General features: G+C 36.4%; 3 protein-coding genes across 3 annotated transcripts; all 3 read left to right on the top strand.

Moving 5' to 3' along the window:
* The first annotated feature begins 68 nt into the window (after positions 1–68).
* si:dkey-6n6.1 (uncharacterized protein LOC100170811 homolog) lies at positions 69–8,913 on the top strand. The gene is made up of 10 exons (XM_042729482.1): positions 69–1,066; positions 2,294–2,425; positions 2,867–3,030; positions 3,993–4,530; positions 5,509–5,624; positions 6,241–6,373; positions 6,749–6,906; positions 7,075–7,214; positions 7,843–8,169; positions 8,252–8,913. The coding sequence occupies exons 1-10, from the start codon at positions 910–912 to the stop codon at positions 8,430–8,432; spliced, it is 2,046 nt and encodes a 681-aa protein (XP_042585416.1). The 5' UTR covers positions 69–909; the 3' UTR covers positions 8,433–8,913.
* A 1,315-nt stretch (positions 8,914–10,228) lies between these two features.
* bgna (biglycan a) lies at positions 10,229–17,337 on the top strand. Its single transcript, XM_042729483.1, has 8 exons — positions 10,229–10,408; positions 12,572–12,833; positions 15,073–15,185; positions 15,331–15,544; positions 15,987–16,097; positions 16,315–16,408; positions 16,569–16,707; positions 16,782–17,337. Exons 2-8 carry the CDS (start codon positions 12,590–12,592, stop codon positions 16,977–16,979), a joined length of 1,113 nt encoding a protein of 370 aa, XP_042585417.1. The 5' UTR covers positions 10,229–10,408; positions 12,572–12,589; the 3' UTR covers positions 16,980–17,337.
* A 225-nt stretch (positions 17,338–17,562) lies between these two features.
* LOC122138226 (phospholipase A and acyltransferase 2-like) lies at positions 17,563–20,456 on the top strand. Its single transcript, XM_042729484.1, has 4 exons — positions 17,563–17,694; positions 18,124–18,244; positions 19,468–19,766; positions 19,874–20,456. Exons 1-4 carry the CDS (start codon positions 17,677–17,679, stop codon positions 19,946–19,948), a joined length of 513 nt encoding a protein of 170 aa, XP_042585418.1. The 5' UTR covers positions 17,563–17,676; the 3' UTR covers positions 19,949–20,456.
* Positions 20,457–20,700: the final 244 nt, after the last annotated feature.

Below are 20,700 nucleotides of genomic sequence, written 5' to 3'. Positions count from 1 at the left end.
ACAACTGTTTTCAACATTGATAATAATCAGGAATGTTTCTGAGAACGAAATCAGCATATTAGACAACAACCTACAATAGCCTAGTATAATTTTCCAAAAATGTAAATGTGCTGCACTGAGATAATTTCAGTTTTGTCAATAATAGAACTACTCAGATAGAAAATGGCATAAATTCTCTGTAATGTTATTTAATGAAGTGGTTGTCATAGCAACAGTGCTCATATGCAGTGAAATGGCCAGACTGGACAGAAAGAGGCCATATGGTCAAGCAAGGTTGCAAAAGGCAATGGAACTTGAAGAATTTCTCAGGACTGTGGTGCCGTTGGCCCTTGGACAAACAAAGCTACCTTTCATATCAACAGGCTCCCTACAGACCAATGTTTGCTCTGCTCTTCCATCAAACGTGCACTAGCAGGGAAGCACAAACAATAATGAGCGTTTTAAGAGAGACTTCAAGCTATGTTTTATTCATCAACACATAAATCTGAAATCCCACACACCGGAAGTGCATCCATTGACGTCAGAACATTAAAACATGTCAAAGATAAGATTTTTTCCCCCTTGAGGACGCTCTAATAGTTTGTTTTTCTCTCAGGACTGATGGCCGTTCGTTGAGAGGCGGTTGGTGGGTCTTCGGGGCAAGTGAAAGAGGCGCTTTGTTGAAACTGTTTTGATTTGATTTTTTCCCTCTCACTCCCCTGCTTCCGTTCCATTCCTTCCTCCTCACTCTCTGCTCTCACCTTTGCATTTCTTTTTCTTTTTTTTCTCCCTCGGAGGGATGGGTGATGGGTTGAACATGATTTCCAGAGGCAGAATATAACTGGCCTTTCAGAGGGTGCAGCCTTCAGAGTCACTGAGACAGCTGTCTCTGGCAGATTGTACCTGAACTGACTCCAGCATACATTAACAATGTACAAGCCTTTAGCTTTGTGTCTGTGTTTAGCATGTTTAGTGCTTTTAGCAGCTGAGGGAAAACGAGAAAAGGGAAGAAGAGAGAGACAGAGGAGCTCCAGACGATTCTTATCCACTGATGATGCACCTGACTATGATAAGCCTTTCCTTCCAGGTGAGCAATGCTTATAGCATTTTTTTTAATCCAAAAATAATAAGAGAAGAATATATAGTTTTCTGATATTTTGATTTTATATTTATATTTAGTGTGCAATTGTCGAAAAAATAAGTTGTTGTTTTAAAAAAGTGGTTATTTAAGCAAAAGATGCACAAAAATAGTAAAATATATATGTATGTATGTATGTAAATGTATATGTTATTATTTAAAATTCATTGTGCAGTTTTATTTATTGAAAATAAGTGGTTACACTGAATTGAAGATGAAACAACATCACAACAACAATATACATGACAAAAAAAGCAACCTCAAAAGATCATCTAAAACAATAACACAAAATTACAAGCTATATCAAAAAAACAACGAGAGCAAAATCAAATTAATACAATTTGTCCGGAGTGCAAATGAGATTTTATACAACAGTGCTGTAAATAAGAAGTTAATATTGTGCTATATTTTAAACACATTATTGTCTGTTTCTGCTCAGTATTGCCAACAAATATATTACCTAAAGCCACAGCAAAGCAGAACTGTTGCGCGTTTAGTTTCTGAATGAATCCACGTTTTGAACAAATCGTGTGAATCAATGATTCAAATTCACATTTACCACCACCTGCTGGCATTTTAGTTTCTTATTTAGAGTATAATTTCATTTTTAAAAAAGGGGGGAAAATGAGAAAAGAAAAACTTTAAACCAAAGTAAAAAATGTTAATTATGTCATCATTTACTCAAGCCTGAATGACTTGGGCAAATTTCTTTTGTGTAACATAAAAAGGTATTTGAAGACTGTTGGTAACAAAGCAGTTTTGGATACCAATGACTTCCATTGCATGAACAGAAAAAAACAAACGAAAAATACTGAAATGTTTCTCAAATTATCTTATGTTCCATAGTTTATGTTGGCCTAAACATTTATGTTTTATATGTAATTAATTAGATTAAAAATGTTAATCGACTGACACCCCTAATTATATTATATTATATTATACTATACTAAACTCCCCGGGCGCTGCAGCATAAATGGCTGCCCACTGCTCCGGGTGTGTTTTCACTGCTGTGTGTGTGCACTGTGGATGGGTTAAATGCAGAGCATGAATTCTGAGTATGGGTCACCATACTTGGCTGTATGTCACGTCACTTTGTCACTTTATAGGAACTTATCTTATGCAGTGTCATTCTTGTGTGCTGAATTCTGAAATTTTGTCTGTGTGGATACATGCCAGGGCGTAGCAGCCAGTGCTTGGTGAATGGGATTTCTCTGTTTGAGGGGGCTGTCTGGTCTCCAGAGCCTTGCAGTGTGTGCCAGTGTAAAGATGGAGCCGCAAGCTGCCGAACCAACCCCTGCCCAGCCAGAGGTTTGGGAACCACCATCTCTTCTCTTTTGATGAATCGAAAGCTCAAAAGAACAGCATTTAAATTAGGAATATTCAAAATATAAATATTTTATAGCATTATAAATGTCTTTACTGCCTCTTTCAAACAAGTTAATGTGTTCTTGCTGAATAAAAATATTAATTTAATCTTACTGACCTCGAACTTTTAAACAGTAGGCCTAGTGCATGTTCCATTCTTGCTTTTTGATTGTTGTTTTAGAGTTTACTTTAAAATAGTAATTGGGTTAGCGATTTGTAGTAAGAGCTAAAGAGAACAGTGGGCATCCCTGTGGTGATGCAGGCTGGGAATTATGTAAAACATTGGCTCCTAGTGTGGTGCAATGCAGTGCTGGGAAAGGTGCCATCAGGGAGTGGGATGCTTGGTGGTGGGTACTGATTTTCTGTTTGCCACACCATGTCTAGCTTCACCCACCCTGAAGTCTGTGGCCAGTAAGCCCAGTCCAACAACTGTGGGGAAAACAAGCTCGAAAAACAGACTGACCACCAATGGAAAACCACCTGTGGGGACGGAGGTTCTGGAGGTGAAACCAAAGAAGAACAAGATGGTGATCACCCCAGCAAAAAAAGTATGTAGATGTGCATGAGAAAATGTAGTGTACTTCTCATACTTCATACTGAATTTTCCCTCATTATTGTACTTTTCTTTAGATGTGTATTTGTTGGTCCTATCTGGTTTAAGGTGGTCTTTCTGCTCTTTTAGTCTGTCTATGCTGGTGCTCAGCTGGTTTATTTGGTCGATCTTCCGTTGTTGCCAGATGAAAAGTACCCAAAACAACTCTACACTCTTGAAGGGATAGTTACCCCAAAAATTAAAATTCTGTCATTAATTACTCACCCTCATGTCATTCCAAACCCGTTAGATCTTCGTTCATCTTCAGAACACAAATTCCATGGTGGTACTCTTGTGAATGTGCGTTGAAGACTGACACGGCAGAGAAGAAATTGTTGAATAAAGTCGTTATTTTAGATTTTTTTGCACAAAAAATATTCTTGTAGCTTCATAAAATTAAGGTTGAACCACTGATGACACATTAACTATACAAAAAATACCACTACAACATTTCTGGGCCTTGAATGTGTCAGTTGCGTGCTGTCTGTGCAGGGTCAGAAAGCTCTCTGATTTCATCAAAAATATCTTAATTTGTGATTCGAAGATGAACGAAGGTCTTACAGATTCAGAACGATAAGAGGGTGAGTATTTAATGATAGAATTGTAATTTTTTGGGTGAACTATCCCTTAAAAAAATATACAGGGTTTTCTCAGCAAAGTCATAGAAGAACCATTTTGGTTCCCAAAATAACCTTTCAGTGCACAGTGTGAAGAACATTTTATAATTTTTGTGCAAAGGCAAGATTCTATGGATTTTAACGGTTCCTCATGGAACCATTAATGCCCATATAGAACCTTTATTTAAAAAGTATAAAAACAAGCAAACCAGACCAGCTAGAAATAGCAAACCACTTTCAGCTATTTTGAAGCAGATTTGACTTTTCTAATTGTTTATAAATGCTTATGTTTTCTATTTAGCCACCCTCAAATGTCCCTAAGAAGCAAGTGAAGAAAAACCAGGAGGTGATTGTGAGTCTGGATCCTGGAAAACCACCTAAGAACCCTGTAATACCCACAGGACCTCGGTTTATGAGACCAGTCCATTTTGATCATGATGACCACGATGATGACGACTATCTAGAGGACGACAGTGACAGTGATGATGATGACGATGACAACCGTAGCATTCCAGTGTTCAGATCTGCTGTTCGTCCTGTAGCACTCGAAAGACGACTAATACCGCCCACATTCAAACCGGCCATACCACGAGCACAGCCAGCCTTTGCTCTTCCTACAAGAAAATCTGTGATCCTGCCCACTGGAAGGCCACTGCCAGCCCCCAGTGGGCGACTGGTGGATCGAGGTATTGGCCGTCCAGTCATCAGCACCTCTGTTCATATGGAGTCTCTCCCAGCAGGCTGCCTGCTTTCAGAGTCTCTTATTGCTTGTGGAAACACTCGCCTTACCCAAATGCCCATCATCCAAGATGCTGGGGTCAGGAGTCTCTTTCTAGCAGGTGAGGTGAGAGCGGGTCACCTTACACAAGAGGACTAATTCTGCGTCCCAATTCGCATACAATCCGTCCTAAATAGTATTCGAAAATAGAATTAGTATGTCCCAAATCATAGTATGTTTTAAAAAGTATGCCATGGATTCCCAGATGGTCTACTGCTTCCGGTTAGAATTCGAAGTGCAGATCGATGCACAATCTAACAGCCAATATTGCCCACAACACATTACGCGGTGGACAAGGATTCGATTAGAACTACAAACATGCATAAAAAGTGTTCAAAAAATCAACTTAAACGAAATGTGGATAATGTTAACTGTGACTAGATTGACTGGTCAGTTCAAACAGTGACAGAATCAGAATGCAAGTAACTAAGCAACAGAGCGTCCGTTAAAGAAGCAGCTCTCTCACTTAGACGACACCTAATTCCTTTTATACTACATATACACTACCATTCAGAAGTTTTGTGTGTGTATTTGTTTTTAACAAATGAATAAATTCACCAAGAATGCATTAAATAGATTTTTTTTACATTTCTCCTCATCAAAGAATCTTGACAAAACATGTATAACATTTTAAAATATTAAAATGCAACAGGAGTATATATATAAAATATATTTTAAAAAATTAAAAATATTTATCATATTGTGAGAATATGACGTTGTGACATTCAAAAATCGTATACATATTTAAATTGTGACATAAAAAAAGTCAAAATAATGAGATGGAAACCTACTTTTTATTCAAACCTCACAAAATTTTGTTAAGTTAAGAGTCTGAAAATAGGGCTTTAACTTCAAGACCTATCACCTAAAATTTATAACCATGTTCTAACACAATCTGGCAGTGTCCTGTTGTTTGCCCATCAGATGATTGTCTGAATGTGGCACTGCAAGAGCTGGCACTGAAATGTGAGAAGTGTAAACAGAGCTTACCAAGATCCAGAAAAAGGTGAAAAATGACTCTTGACTTGGTATTTTGCAGATAACAAAATCAGCAAGATCCCATGGCATGCTCTGGCAGGTCTTCCCAACCTGGAGTGGCTCGACCTCAGCAAGAACAAGCTGGATGATTTCTCTTTGGGTCCAGATGTGTTTCGGGTGAGATGAAGTCAAAGAAACCTTAATATATTAGCAAACATACTGACACATAACACATACTGTTTGTTTTCACATAACAATCTTTGTGATATTTCTTTGGACTCTAAAAATGATCAGATTAAAATAGATCTGCAAAAATAGAGACTGCTTTGTGATCTGTTATCTGTTACAATGGTGAGTTATCAGGCCTTATGGTGCGGCACAGTGCAAGCTTGATATTTAGCAAGTAGCTGACGTGTTTTCGCAAGATGTTAGGTCTGACATCATTGAGACAATTCTCACCAGGATGCTGCAGTGAACATGGGAATTTTCAGTCAGTAGATATTACCCCCTAAAAAGAAACACAATCTTTATCACCCATGTGTCATATCTATTGGGCACCAAGCACAGGTTTTACAGGTGACATATATATGACACAGAACAGAATAGAGTTTTTTCACATGTTCACTGTACGTCAGTGTTTACCTATGCTCGGTAGCATGATCAAGAAATGTCTGTTCCTCATGCCAGATGCCAGAACTCTGTGTAACTTCTGCTTCTGTGACTTGCAGCAAGCTTTGAAATATTTCCAGTCTGGCTTTGACAGTGTCATGAGTATCTTCTCGGCCTGTTGCAGAACTTGACGAAGCTCAGGAGGTTGAACCTTGATGGAAACAACTTCACTAAAGTGCCGGCTCTCCCTCCCTCGCTGGTGGAGCTGAAGATCAACGATAATAAACTCAGTGCTCTCACTCCCCACAGCTTTCGGGGTAAACACAAAACCACATATGAACCATATGTACTCAGTATTCAACACTCTGGTCTGGTAAAAGATCGTTTTTTCAGGTTAGGGGTTAATCTGGGCATTTTAAAATGACTTTTGTTTACTTGCCTGATTTATTATAGTACACTATCTTTTTAATGTTTCTGCAAGATAGCAGTGAGATTAAATGGATACATGTATTTTTGATTAAATAAATCAAATACATTTTCTTTCAAAAACATTGAAAAATCTTCCTGATGCTAATATTCTAAAGTGTAAATTAACAACTGAGACCTCTATTAAGCTTCCAAATACAAGTAAATACTGATAAACTAAGCTTTAATTACATATTTTGTGCAATCTAGTGTTATTTTGTCCCCAGGTCTGTCTCAGCTGCTGACACTGGAGTTAGAGGATAATTATTTCCACGATGGAAATGTCTCTCCTCTGGCCTTCAAGCCTCTCAGGAGGCTGATTTACCTCAGGCTGGATGACAATAAGTTCAGGGCTATTCCCTCTGGTCTGCCTGTTTCAGTACAGGTCAGTTACATTTTGTCTCTCAAAACTCCAAAATTGCAGTACATATACATGCTATATACTTTGTGTAAAACATGCACTAGATTTTAGTTTGGTGACACTGCAGAGTGTATTGAGGTGTTTATACAGTGCAGTAGATAATGGATTGTTGTTGATTTGTAACTTCACCAGGAGCTACACCTGTCTGACAACAAGATAGAGGTGGTCCATTCAGGGCTCCTCAACAAGACCACAAACCTGAGAGTCCTGAACCTCAGCCATAACCGAATCCGAGAGGACCGCATTCATCCAAGAGCATGGATACACTTGCTGTGAGTTCAGATCTCAGTTCTTTGCCTTTCTCTGCTGTTAGGTGCCATCTTGTGGAAAATTACTGTAATTATATGGTGAATAAATAGACTGCATTCTTGTATGAACACTAGGGTCGCTGTGATTTTGCCAAGTAAGACATGTTCCCGGATCAACATGTTTTGTAGTCTTAACCCAATCCCTACCCCTAAACCTAATTGTAATTGTATAATGTATTCCTAAAATTGGGTAAAAGAGGGAAATGATAGCTGATTAACAAGGGTGTAGAAGCACCTAACTGTGATCGTAAGCCTAAAACTGACATTTCCTGAAAAGTTATCCCTCAATTCTGATTGATTGATTGATTGATTGATTGATTGACTGATTGATTGATTTGAATGTTGTTCCAGGATCAACAAGTATGTTTATCCTTATAATATTTATTTATTGATTTTTATCACAAAAATTGGTTACCAAAATTACTCTAAATTTGACTAAAAGCTATTACTGTCACTGTGAACACAAAGTACTTTAACTTTTGGAAATGTATTTGTCATAATATAATATATAGTTACATAGTATAAAATATTTTTTTTTTTAGTATGTAATAAAGTATTTCAAAACTATCTTCAAAAATGTCTTTATCCACAGAAAACTGGAGTATTTGGACCTTTCCCACAATAAGCTGGTTCACGTTCCCTCTTTCCTGCCGGCTGGTCTGCGGCAGCTCATCTTGCATCACAACCAAATTGAGCGCATCCCTGGCTATGTGTTCGGCCACCTGCGACCTGGTCTGGACTCCCTGCAGCTGTCGTACAACCGTCTGCGTGAAGACGGGATAAATGAAGTGTCCTTCCTGGGCCTGTACAACTCACTGAGTGAACTTCTGTTGGACCATAACCAGCTCAGATCAATCCCACGAGGCATTCTACAGTTAAAGAACCTGCAGCACCTGAGAATGAACCACAACTACATCAGGTTAGTGAGTCTGTCTATCTGTCTGTCTGGCTGTCTGTCTGTCTGTCGCTTTGTCTGTTTTAACCTGATCTTCTCCCTGTAGCTACATCACTATGAACTCGTTGTGTGACACTGCGGCCCGTGAGGACTCCCTGCTGTTGTCTGTTCACCTTGAGTACAACCTGATCGACCGCCGTCTCATTCCACCAACAGCCTTCTCCTGCATCAAAACCTACCAGAGCATCCTTCTGCGGCCCCAGAGATACGAAGAGCACCATGAATGAAAGCGGTTTTTGGGGCTGTCGTTTACAGTGCATCTCAATTCAATGCTTATTTCAGAGTTTTAAGTGAAATGAAGATAAAGATGCAGCACCAGAGGCCTTTTATTTTACATGGTGCTAATTGTGCATCTTTCCTGTTGCAGTTGGCATTATATTTTGTGTATGTCTGTTGTTGTTGTTGTTACCATATCTGATGTCTGTCTTGGTTTGTTTTATACCTGTATGTCTGCAATTTATAATCTTTTATAAAGCAGACTTGTATGTGCAAGGATTTCTTTCTTTTTATATGCAAAAGGTTTTTAATAGATCAGCTTTACATTATTTATTTTGATTAAACTGCAATGCATCACTTTTTTTATACCGTTTTAACAATTTTCATTAGCAAAGGCTATGACTTTTATATTTAGTTTTGTGAGTCTGTGTGTTGTCTGTGCTTTTGTATTCTCTGTCACAAACTACAATAAAGTTGCGAGGTGACAAATAATCTGGAGTCAAATAGACTTCTTTTTCAGCATTTTGTATCATTAATATTATAAGTGCATGTCTGATGGAAACAATGCACTGGTGTCCTGATGTAGGCTATTTGTTCAAGGAGTTGATTATTCAGCGTATGTTCTGCACTCGATGCGTTTGATTCTCTCAATGGTCCACTAGGGGACATCAGTAAATGTAAATCCTAAAACCGTTTAAAAAGGAATGGTATAAAATAATTGTTACACATTTTATTTAATAAAATATATATATTTATTAAAAGTGCTGAGTTGCACGTTCATCATTCTGTATTATGACACTGTAGACTAGCACACTGGGCAGTGGCACTCTCTGCTTGCTCTATTTCTGTCCAGAGAAACTCTCTTATAGTGGTAACTCACTGCCACAAGTGCTTCTTTTTCTGCTTCACAGCAGGCCTATGTCCCAGATTTATTTTCTTTGGGCCGTCCTTACATTGATTCTCTGTTGATGTGTATATTTCTGTGACTGCTCTTCATTTCCAGGGCGTGGGCCATATCCTAAACCATGAAGAAAAACTTCCTTATATTAAAAGAGCATATCCCTGAGTAAGAGCAGTCTTAGTGGGAAAAACTGGAAATCTGTGGTAATGTATTCATTAAGACTATTAGCATGTCATACAGACACTTCTGTGTAAATATATTGTACATCTCTCTCTCTTTCTCTCTCTCTCTCTGTCTGTCTGTCTATCTATCTATCTATCTATCTATCTATCTATCTATCTATCTGTCTGTCTGTCTCTCTGTCTTTCTGTCTGTGCCATTTCACAAAAAAAATGCAAAAACATAAAAGTGTGGATATGTTCCATTAATAATATGTATCCTGGATGTTCAATAAAGAGATATTTTAATCTTAAATGTCTTAAAAGAGTATAAAAATAACTGTTAACTAAAGTATTTTAGTGGAACTATCTATCTATCTATCTATCTATCTATCTATCTATCTATCTATCTATCTATCTATCTATCTATCTATCTGTCTGTCTGTCTCTCTGTCTTTCTGTCTGTGCCATTTCACAAAAAAATGCAAAAACATAAAAGTGTGGATATGTTCTATCTATCTATCTATCTATCTATCTATCTATCTATCTATCTATCTATCTATCTATCTATCTATCTATCTATCTATTGTCTGTCTGTCTGTCTGTCTGTCTGTCTGTGTCACTCTTTCTCTCTCTCTCTCTCTCTCTAACACTAAACCACTCTCTCAACATGAATGTGCAAAAAGAAAGAGAAAAACAGTGGGAGGGAAAGACAACTTAAGTGGGAATGTCTCAAATACAAATTTTTTCCCCTCTTTTTGCAAGCTGTCCTGTGTTTTGAACTGCAGGTACTGTTCAGTGCTGTGTGACCGCTGGCAGCCAAGGACCTAACAGACAGTCATCCAAAACAATGATCAAACTATAAATCAGTTTGCCATCAGAAACCTTAAAAAGAAGAAATAATCTGCAAATACATCTCACACATCAGGTAAGATGCTTTAATGCTCTTATTTATCTTTCTGACCTGTTCCCCAGTTTTGTGCGCCTGGTGAGTTTCCATAGTAACTTAATTCATCTGTTTCCGTTGCGACCAGTTCAGTTCTTTGAAAAGCTTACAAAGCTTATTTGAGCTCATGAAAAAACTACCACTTAAATTAGTTTTAAAATCCTTTAGAAATGTTGTTCTGTAGTTTTGTGCATCACTCAGTCATCCACGTCACCTCTGTAATCTTGACAACATTCAGTAATGTAGTCTTTAATTAGCCCATCTCATCTCTTTAATATAAGATGTAATTTAGCTTAGCTTGACCATTTGGCATCATTTGGATATTATACATCTTTAAAGGAAAATCTAGACATCTTAACCTTATTAAAAAAAAAGACTCATCTGCATCAAGCTCACAAGTAGATAAGTGCTATACTATTATTATTATTATTATACTATTAGTAGAATTGTTCTGGCAGAGGTAAAATCAGGCTGTGCATGTCATCATTTTGTGTGCTTTTAAAAGAGGTCTGTCAGTTTATTACATAGCATTATTGTCATATTTTAAGATTATATGATTTTGGTACATTCGGTGCCTTATTTTGGTGCATGAATCAGGGTGGCTCTCCAAAAGCAGTCTGTTAAACTTGCCAGTAATGTGGTTCTTCTACCATTCTGTGGTAAAGGGTGTGGGAGTGAATTTAAAGAGAGAGAAAGAGTTTAGAGGCAATTTAAAACCACACACACAACACGTGGCACAAAAAAAGAACTAGTTACTGCAGATCTGGATAGTCACAGAATCTAATAAATGTGGATCAGTGGGTCTGCATATGAATGATCTATTTTAGTGTTTTTTTTTATTCTATTTAATTTTTTTAAATCTATTTAATGTAAATTAGGAGCATTTATGCGATTGTAGTATTAATTCATATTTTGAGTTGGCTTTTATTATTATATTTTCAGTTTTCATTTTAGTTTTAGTAATTTTGTTATGTGCATTTGTCATATTTTATTATTTTTTTTGACTTAAATTATTTTTATTTCAGCTCTAGTTTTAGTAATTTTTGTATGTCAGCAAAATCTTATTTTATTTAAATTAAGTATTTCATTTTTTATATTTATGTTTTATTTTATTTCAGATTAATTTAAACTAATGAAAAGATTTAAATAGTTTTAAATAGTTTTTGAATTTACTAACACTGGATCTGAGTTTTAATAGAAGAAAACTTTATATCATGAATATCTCATATGTTTCTCATTCACAATAGTGAGATTAAAACTTTCAAAAATACACTAACATTTTTCATGTCCCTCCTCAAAATAATTCAGAATTTAACAAACTGTACTCAGATTTGCCAAAATGCCGAAGTCTGAAAATCAGTTTGAGTTTGAACTCTGATATTCCTCACTAAATTATCTGAGCTATGTAATCCACACATATTTTATAGCTTTATACTTTATACAGTTTCCATTTTTATATCTTCTAAGGAATTTTAGACTAAACATCTGAGACTGTTGATACTCAAATGAAACAAAGTCCCCTGAACTATGAAAAAGCAATTAAATTTTCTTCTAGGATGGAACTACTTTTAGTTATTAGTGAGTCAAGTCACATCTATAATTTATTTACATTAATTATGTACATCTGTCACATGTTTCTTCTGTGGAGACATATGATCAAATGCACTAAAAGGACAATAATAGCTAGATATTTTTGCACTTGGTCTTCGTCTCCTACTGACGTTGCATCAGTGTAGTTTCAGCTGTTATTCACCTAGACAAAGGATACAAAAATACACTTAAATACACCCATTCTGGATGAAAAAAAACCTGACTGTAAATATAGCATGAAGACAGGTTACGAAAATACACATTTGCACACTTTGATGCGTCTGACCCAAACAATTCTTTCCCTGCCTCAGGTTTTAGTTTTAGTAACAATGAGATATTTTCCCTGTTGTCGATGTGGAGAGCAGATTGGTTTATTGTGACTGTCAGTGAGGCGGTTGCATATTCAAAGCTTAATGAGACCACAGAATGATGGATTTTACCAGAATCAGCTTTTGGATGCAAAGTAGCATTTATGGTTTTTATAAAAGTGTGGAAAACAATTGTACTGCCATACTGTGAAAGTCTACTTCCTCTGTGTTTCTCTCTTTTTTGCAGATTAAAAACGTAGCAGCCATGTTGTCGGTCTATGTGGCTTTTCTGTTTCTCTGCACTGCCCACCTGTCATTAGACTCTTCCGCCCTTCCCTTTGAGCAGAAAGGATTCTGGGACTTTGGCAAGGACATTGATGTGAAAGAGCTGATGATGATGATGAAGGACCAGGAAGAGGGGTCAGCTGTGGATCCATACCAACCGGAACATCCCACATGCCCATTTGGCTGTCGGTGCGACCTCAGAGTCGTGCAGTGTTCGGATTTAGGTGGGCTTAAGATGATATGTGTTTGCAATGGTGTCTTGGTATAGCAGACAAGATAATGACCGTTTAGTCTAAGAGGTTTGGCTTCTAGACCCAAATTTTATATTGGACATTACGGTGCCAAAATTGTTTACTGCACAAATGTAAAAAATGTCCTTAAAACTAAACTTTGCATGAATTGCATAGCCCTAAAAATATGAAAAACAAATATTAATATGGCATGCACAGGATGAATATGAAAACTAAAAATACTATGGGCTGTTTGAAAGTTTTTTTTTTTTTTTTTTTGGTGTACTAAATATAGTATAGCAATTTTATTTTATAGCAATTTTATTTAATTTTTTTATTTAATACAGTTCTTCATTATCCGAATGAATTTGTGACCCATTTTTTGGTTGCAACTCACCATTTGGTAACTACTGGTGTAAAGAGTGAAGTTCCACTGGTTTGTGATTAGGATGGTGTGAGTTAAAGGATATCCTGTTTATATCACCCATCCTATCCCAAAATTACTAGCCTGGGACATCAAGGAAAGATCAAAGACCTGCCTATCAGATTTCATTTTTAAAATGTTCTATGAATGAGTGTGGTATGAAACACAATGATTTGAATATGAGTTTTGAGTTTTATATCAAATGTAAATCAAAGTAGGGAACGTGAGCAGGAAATTTTGGTTGAAAGCTAAAGAGAAATGTCAGGTTTTAACATCCACATCAAAGGCCTGAATGAGATCAGGATCAAATTTAGCTTGAGAACGGATACCAGTTCAGACACACCGCTAATCTGGCCCATCCACATCAGACAGCACATGTGGTCTGTGGTCGGTCACCTGAGAAGACAGATGCTCTGGTTATTCTACTCGGTACAGCAAACGTGCCATAAACTATGATGTCGGTCACCAGGAATGATGGATTTTAAAGCAAATTGGACAGTTTCTGTGAATGCCAGTTACCACCCAAGCACAGCTGCCCTCTTTCCTATCTCTCTTCTATGAAGTTCATATAAAACAGCTATTTCCCTCTTTTCTCTCTCTCTTTCTCTCCACGTTGTAATGTGCTACGTGGAGCCATGGTCATCTGGCTCCATCTTAATTATATGGGAAGCTTTTTAGAAGGGAATGCTAGCACACAACAACAGAGCACAGCAAACACACAAGAGTCCCGAAGCCCAGAGAATTACCAAGCATTTCCGAAATTATAGCCCGATGAAAAGTTAACAAGTGAACTCAAAGACTCTGAAGTAAGTCATGAAGAAACTGTTTCTTAAACGAACTGCATTCCTGCTGTCTAAAGGCATCATAATGCTTTTTATTTATTTTTATTTTTTGGTTCGACTGATCTAGCGTCTATTATTAAGGCTCTCTGGAATACTTGATTTTGATAGGCCAGTTCTGGCAGGAAGCGGAGGGATATTTCCTAATGTTTGCCATCGCCCATTTATGGCAACGCTATATCAGTCTTTTAACTGTTTAATCTTAGTCTGTGTGCTGTCTTAGCAAATTGGAAATAAGAGTGTGCTTTCTTTTTACAGTCACATGACGATGACTGACGATACCTGAGACACCGTGCACTCGTGCTTTCGTTACTTACACAACTGGCGCCATCTGTCGTTACATTAATGTCCTTAGTGTGGATTTCTGTTTTAATATTACTAAAATAATATAATAATAATAATAATATTTTTTTTGTATTGCTGTAATATCCGCTCACCATTTATATCTTTTAAAATAAGCATGCACCTGTATGCCATTTTAATTTCATAATATGACAAGTAAAGTTTTAACAAGAAAATAACAAGGGCAGGACTTTTCCATTTTATTCAATGTGGCCGTTGCATACAAGAAGGTAGACAAGTGCTGGAGGGGTAAGGCAGAAAAATAAGAGGGTTTGGTGATGTCAGCTGAAAAGGGAAGTCATTTCAGAGCCAAAGCAATAACAATGTTTTAATTAAAAATGAAAAAATTATGACCATTTATTATTATTATTATTATTATTATTATTATTATTATTATAAACAAACCTTTTTTGCTTTGGAACGCACCAATAAATTTTAAAATACAAAACCATAAAGTGTATTAATAAAGTAAATTGAGTCATTTTCATTTCATGTTGAATTTTCATTAACCTGGAGAATGTGAATTACTGTAGCAACAATGAAGCTTAAACAACATTTGATCCACAATATAGATTTTTTCATATCTAATTTCTACCAATGTATCTGTTCTTGTTTGTTTCCCTAACAGGTTTAGGTTACGTGCCATATGATATTCCTAAAGACACACTGCTGTTGGACCTGCAGAGCAACAGGATCACAGAGATCAGGGAGGGAGACTTTAAAGGAATGACCAACCTCTATGTGAGACCTAACATATCTTTATTTCATATTTTGTATCACAATCGCATTTGCTCTCTTTTTGTGAATGAATTTAGAAATGCAATATTTAGCTTAATGTTAATAAACATTTGCACAGCATTCCCTCATAGTCCTTGTCCTATTTCAGGCCCTGGTGTTAAGATATAACCAGATCTCCAAAGTTCATCCCAAAGCATTCCTTCCTTTGAAGCGTTTGCAGAAATTATACATCTCACACAACCTTCTGACTTCCATCCCCAAAAACCTGCCTCCATCCCTTGTGGAGCTGCGTATCCATGACAATCACATCAAGAAGGTGCCAGCATTTAGCTTCTCAGGCCTCCACAACATGCATGTCATTGGTAAGACTGAGTGTTTGATTCATGATGTCTAACAGACCTTTGTCAGGTAAGATGCCATATTGAATTCATCGCGGATGAGGGATAGAGTTATTACAATGGCATACACTGTATCACGTTATTTTCACAACTCACAATCTTCAAAACTGTTTTATGGAGTTTTTGACTACCGGAAAATTTTTTCCTTTTTCTTTTTTCCAAAAAGACATTTTGTCAGCTGAACAGTAGTACAATCCACTGAACACAATATGTACTTCTATCCCTCACAGCCTCATTTTCATTCCTTTGAAAAATAAATATGGCACTACCCTGACTAAAGTCTATAGTTACTTGCTGAGGTTATAGTCCTGTAACGTTGCTTTCTGGCAATATTCCCTGATAAAATTTGCTATATAAATAAAACTAAAGACTTGATTTGTGCCTCAAACACTGGTTGATATTGCAGAAATGGGTCGTAATCCACTTCAGAACAGTGGTTTCGAACCTGGAGCATTTATGGGCCTTAAACTGAACTACTTGCGCATTTCTGAAGCCAAACTCACCGGAATTCCCAAAGGTAATATGAATAATGGTCAAAATTGAATATAAATGTATTTGACTTAATTTACTGCCAATCTCTTTGGCATTTTTTCATGTTTAATTAGTAACACAGAATAGGGGTGCACTTGTGTTACAGAATACAAAATTATTTTCTACATGGAATGTGTCCCATTCTTTTCTAAACACAATGCAACTCATTCTGTTCCATATGGAATGTGTCTCATTCTTATCAGACCTTCCCAGTAGTCTCAATGAGCTTCATTTGGACAGTAATCAGATTCAGGCCATTGAGTTGGTGGATCTCAGCCAGTACACCCAGCTGCAGAGGTAAACCCTACACATTCCTACTTTTTTGGTGTGAGTAATATATGTAAACAGACTGTATTTGTTTCTAAAATGATATTAAATGAAGCATTTCCCTATTTGTGATATAAAGTTTGCTTTGGGTGTCCTCTAGTGGCTCAAACCCCTCTGTCTCTGTGTTTAGGTTGGGACTCGGCAGTAACCAGATTCGCCACATTGAGCACGGTGCTTTATCTTACCTCACTGACCTGAGAGATCTGCACCTTGACAACAACCGTCTGTCCAGTGTGCCCAGTGGACTGGCTCATTTGAAGTATCTGCAGGTGTGCTTGTGTACATGATTCTACTAATTCTAGTTCATTTATACTGAATAAACTAATCCACACTTTCATTACAGGTTGTCTACCTCCATTCAAACAACATCACTAATGTTGGAGTGGATGATTTCTGCCCTACGGGTTTCGGAGTGAAGAGGGTGTTCTACAATGGCATCAGCCTCTTTGATAACCCAATCAGGTATTGGGAGGTGCAGCCCGCTACGTTCCGCTGTGTCAGTGACCAAATGGCTGTACAGTTTGGCAACCACAAGAAATAAAAAAATGCACAAAACCAATCCAGGAGGACAACAAGAGGAAAACGCCCATAATTTGTGTAAATCAAGATATTTGAGTGAAGAAGATGAATAAACATTTTCATGGAGGCATAAATCAGAAGAAACATGGACTCCGTTTAAACCGAAGTCAAAGTCCAACCAGTCTTTTTAAAACTGAATATTGATGTTTGTAACTCCCTGCTGACATTAATGAATATATACTCCACAAAATGCCTTTTTGTTTAATTTAGCTGACATATAGCATTGATGATTCCTTGAGATGTCTATCAACAGCTTCATTTGCTTAGTTTTCATGGGTTGCTTCTTTAAATATTGAGATAAATTCACAGTTTGTCATTCAGGACGGCTGATTGTCGTTCATTCATCATGGTAATACTGTAATAAAGTGGATTGTGTTGTGGATGTTTATCATGCCATCACAAGACAGCCAACATTAAAGGTGACAGGATATTTATTTCTAACTTTAAAATCAAGATCCTAAATGCATTCAGTGGACTCAATAATAACCTTCCAGAGGTGGCAGGAGATGAGAAGGTGGAGTACCTAAAACACTGAAAGGAGAATGTCTTCACAAACAAGTCCTACTGCTGGTTGCATGACCACGCCTAAGAGGCTTGGCAGAGTCATTTTAAATCCTTTGCTTATAGTTTCTGCTCTTAACGACTAAACAACACGAGAGATGGACTACAAAGAACAGGTAAGTTTGCTAATATTTACAGAATTAACTTGATGCGTAAATGACATAATTGAATATTTCAGTACTAGCCTATCTATTCATGTCACCTTAAACGGTTGGATTTTTCAAGTTAAGACTTCAAATTCGAACGAGGTTCTATTAGAAATATCTTAGAATGTGTTCTATTAGAACATATTACTAGTTTATTATTACTAGTTAAATATTACGTATTACACATTACTAGTTTATTAGAATAGTGTGTTGTAATTGGCCTAAGTTATATGATTAGCTATTAACTGAGAATCATTACTTTGTTAGAAAAGTGATTATAAATCGGTTATAAGTAACGTCCTTAAAGAATGCAGCCGTCATATGTTGTCAAACTTGTTCTAAAACCTGTAACAGATGTAAACGGGTGTAATCTTGACAGACTAAAAATGTCATGCACAGGTTGAGCAGGTTGTATCCACCGCGCAATTCGGAGATCTGATCGAGTTCTCGTACCCCATTGGCTACGCACACTGGGGCGTGTATGACGGAGATGGATACGTCATTCACTTTTCGGTTGCCGGTAAGCACGAGAACGTTCACCTTAGTATTAATAGGCTACTATTTCTATATACGATGTAATCATGCTATATTAATAAAACACACCAATATAGACTACTGTACAAGTCAGATTACACTGTGAGAAATTACCCCAATATGTTGCCACAAAATGTTAACATCTGATCTTTGTTTGTTTGTTTTGTTTGTTAAATGCCTTTTCACAAGTGTAAAAAAACAAAAACAAATATATGTATCCATACATATATATGTACACTACCGCTCAAAAGTTTGGGATCAGTAAGACGTGCAATGTTTTTTAAAGAAATATCTTCTGCTCATCAAGGCATCATTTATTTGATCCAAAATACAGAAATAAAACTGTAATCTTGCAAAATGTTATTACAATATAAAATAATGGTTTCTATTTTAATATACTTTAAAATATAATTTATTTCTGTGATGCAAAGCAGAATTTCCATCATCATTACTCCAGTATAGTGTCACATGATCCTTCAGAAATCATTCTAATATGCTGGTTTATTATTAGAATTATCAACAGTTGCGCTGACAAATATTGTTTTTGGAAGCTGTGATACTTTTTTCAGGATTCTTTGATGAATAAAAAGTTAAAAAGAACAGGATTTATTCAAAATATGAATCTTTTCTAACAATGTAGATCTTTGCTATCACTTCTTAACAATTTAACACATCCTTGCTGAATAAAAGCTTTAATTTCTTTCAAAAAAAGAAAATAGGAATTTACCGACCCCAAACACAGTAGTATATATTCTTAGAAAAGATTTCTATTTTAAATAAATGCTGTTCTTTTTAACTTTTTATTAATCAAAGAATCCTGAAAAAACGCTTCCACACAGCTTCCAAAAAAATATTTGGCTGTTGCCAACATTGATAATTCTAATAATAAATCAGCATATTAGAATGATTTCTGAAGGATCATGTGACACTTTATACTGGAGTCATGATGCTGGAAATTCAGCTTAGCATCACAGATATAAATTATATTTTAACGGATATTTAAATAGAAACCATTACTTTATATTCTAATAACATTTTGCAAGATTACAATTTTTTTCTTTTTGCATTTTTGATCAAATAAATGCAGCCTTGATGAGCAGAAGAGACTTCTTTAAAAAAAAAAACATTACAAGTCTTACTGATCCCAAACTTTTGAACGGTAGTGTATATGTCTTGCAAACTGTCTCATACCAAATGTTCTTTTTCCAGATGAAACTCAGGTGATGAGTACGTTTCGAAATTGTCTGCAGGCTATCTTCCCTGTTTGTGGTGATCTTTTGCTTGGAGAAACTAAGATAAGGCGTCAGCTTCTGTCTGAAGTTAACGTGCCAAAAGGAGCTCGTGTTGCAGTGAGCAATGACCGGCACGATCTCGAGCCTTCACCTGTGGAAGAAATTAGAAAACGACGAGATGCTTTACTGGACAAAGAGTTTACTTACAAACTCTTCACACACAACTGTGAGCACTTTGCCACATTTGTCCGCTCCGGTAAAGCTATGTGCAATCAGGTGAGTTCATGAATCAGGAAGCTATAATTTAACATCATAGACATTCTGTGTTCTGTACATTTTATTTAGGCTATTCTGACATGATGTTGATTCCTTTGTTTTAACAGATTCCCGGGAAGCCCAAAAACAAGGAATGTGTGGAATCTACGCAATTATTTAGCTACCTTGTGCCATCGAGTTAACCTACAGAATACTCCAGATTTTCACAATATTAATATATTATGTTTGATTAATGATGTTTCTCACACACTCATTAATTCCTGTTTGATGTCATGGAAAAGGGTTCTTCACTGATCTGTAATAGTACTGTATATATTAGTGGTTCCTCACTTTCTTCAGTGTGCCTGGAGGTCTTGTTTTGTCTCCCAGCCTTGTCAAGCTATAGTAAAGGTGTTCACATGTTTATGACTGTCCTTTTCACATTTCCAACTAAAATGGCACATACTATTACTAATATTACCAGTTTACACCACAGTTACAAAAACACCATTAAATTGCTTGACAAGTGCAGATTTCTTTCCTGTGCTAATGCAATGTCTATTACAAAAGAAATTCTGGGAAATATCTAAGAGTTCATCTTTTTTAAATAGCCAACACCCAGCAGACACAGAACATTCCCCTAATGTTAGCATATGGTTCCGGTTTAATTATTAGCCTATGCTGAAAAAATAATACAATAAAACAGAGAGAAACAAAATAAAAAAACAATTACTGCTAAAAAATAATAACCACCAATCATAAGAATTTTTTTGCAGCAGTTGCTGCTTTCAGCATTTTTTTTAATAAAACAAAAAAATAAAAATAGAAACTGTATGTGTTGCCTTTGTTGCATCTAAAACTATTTAATATAAAATATGCACAAAAAGAGACAAATAAAGATAGGGGCAAATACATTTTCACAGCAGTGTACCATGTACGTCATATATGATCACGA

This window comes from Cyprinus carpio, chromosome B8 (genome assembly GCF_018340385.1).
Source record: "Cyprinus carpio isolate SPL01 chromosome B8, ASM1834038v1, whole genome shotgun sequence".
NCBI classification, from domain to species: Eukaryota; Metazoa; Chordata; class Actinopteri; order Cypriniformes; family Cyprinidae; genus Cyprinus; species Cyprinus carpio.
This window is presented reverse-complemented; position numbering and strand designations above follow the sequence as displayed.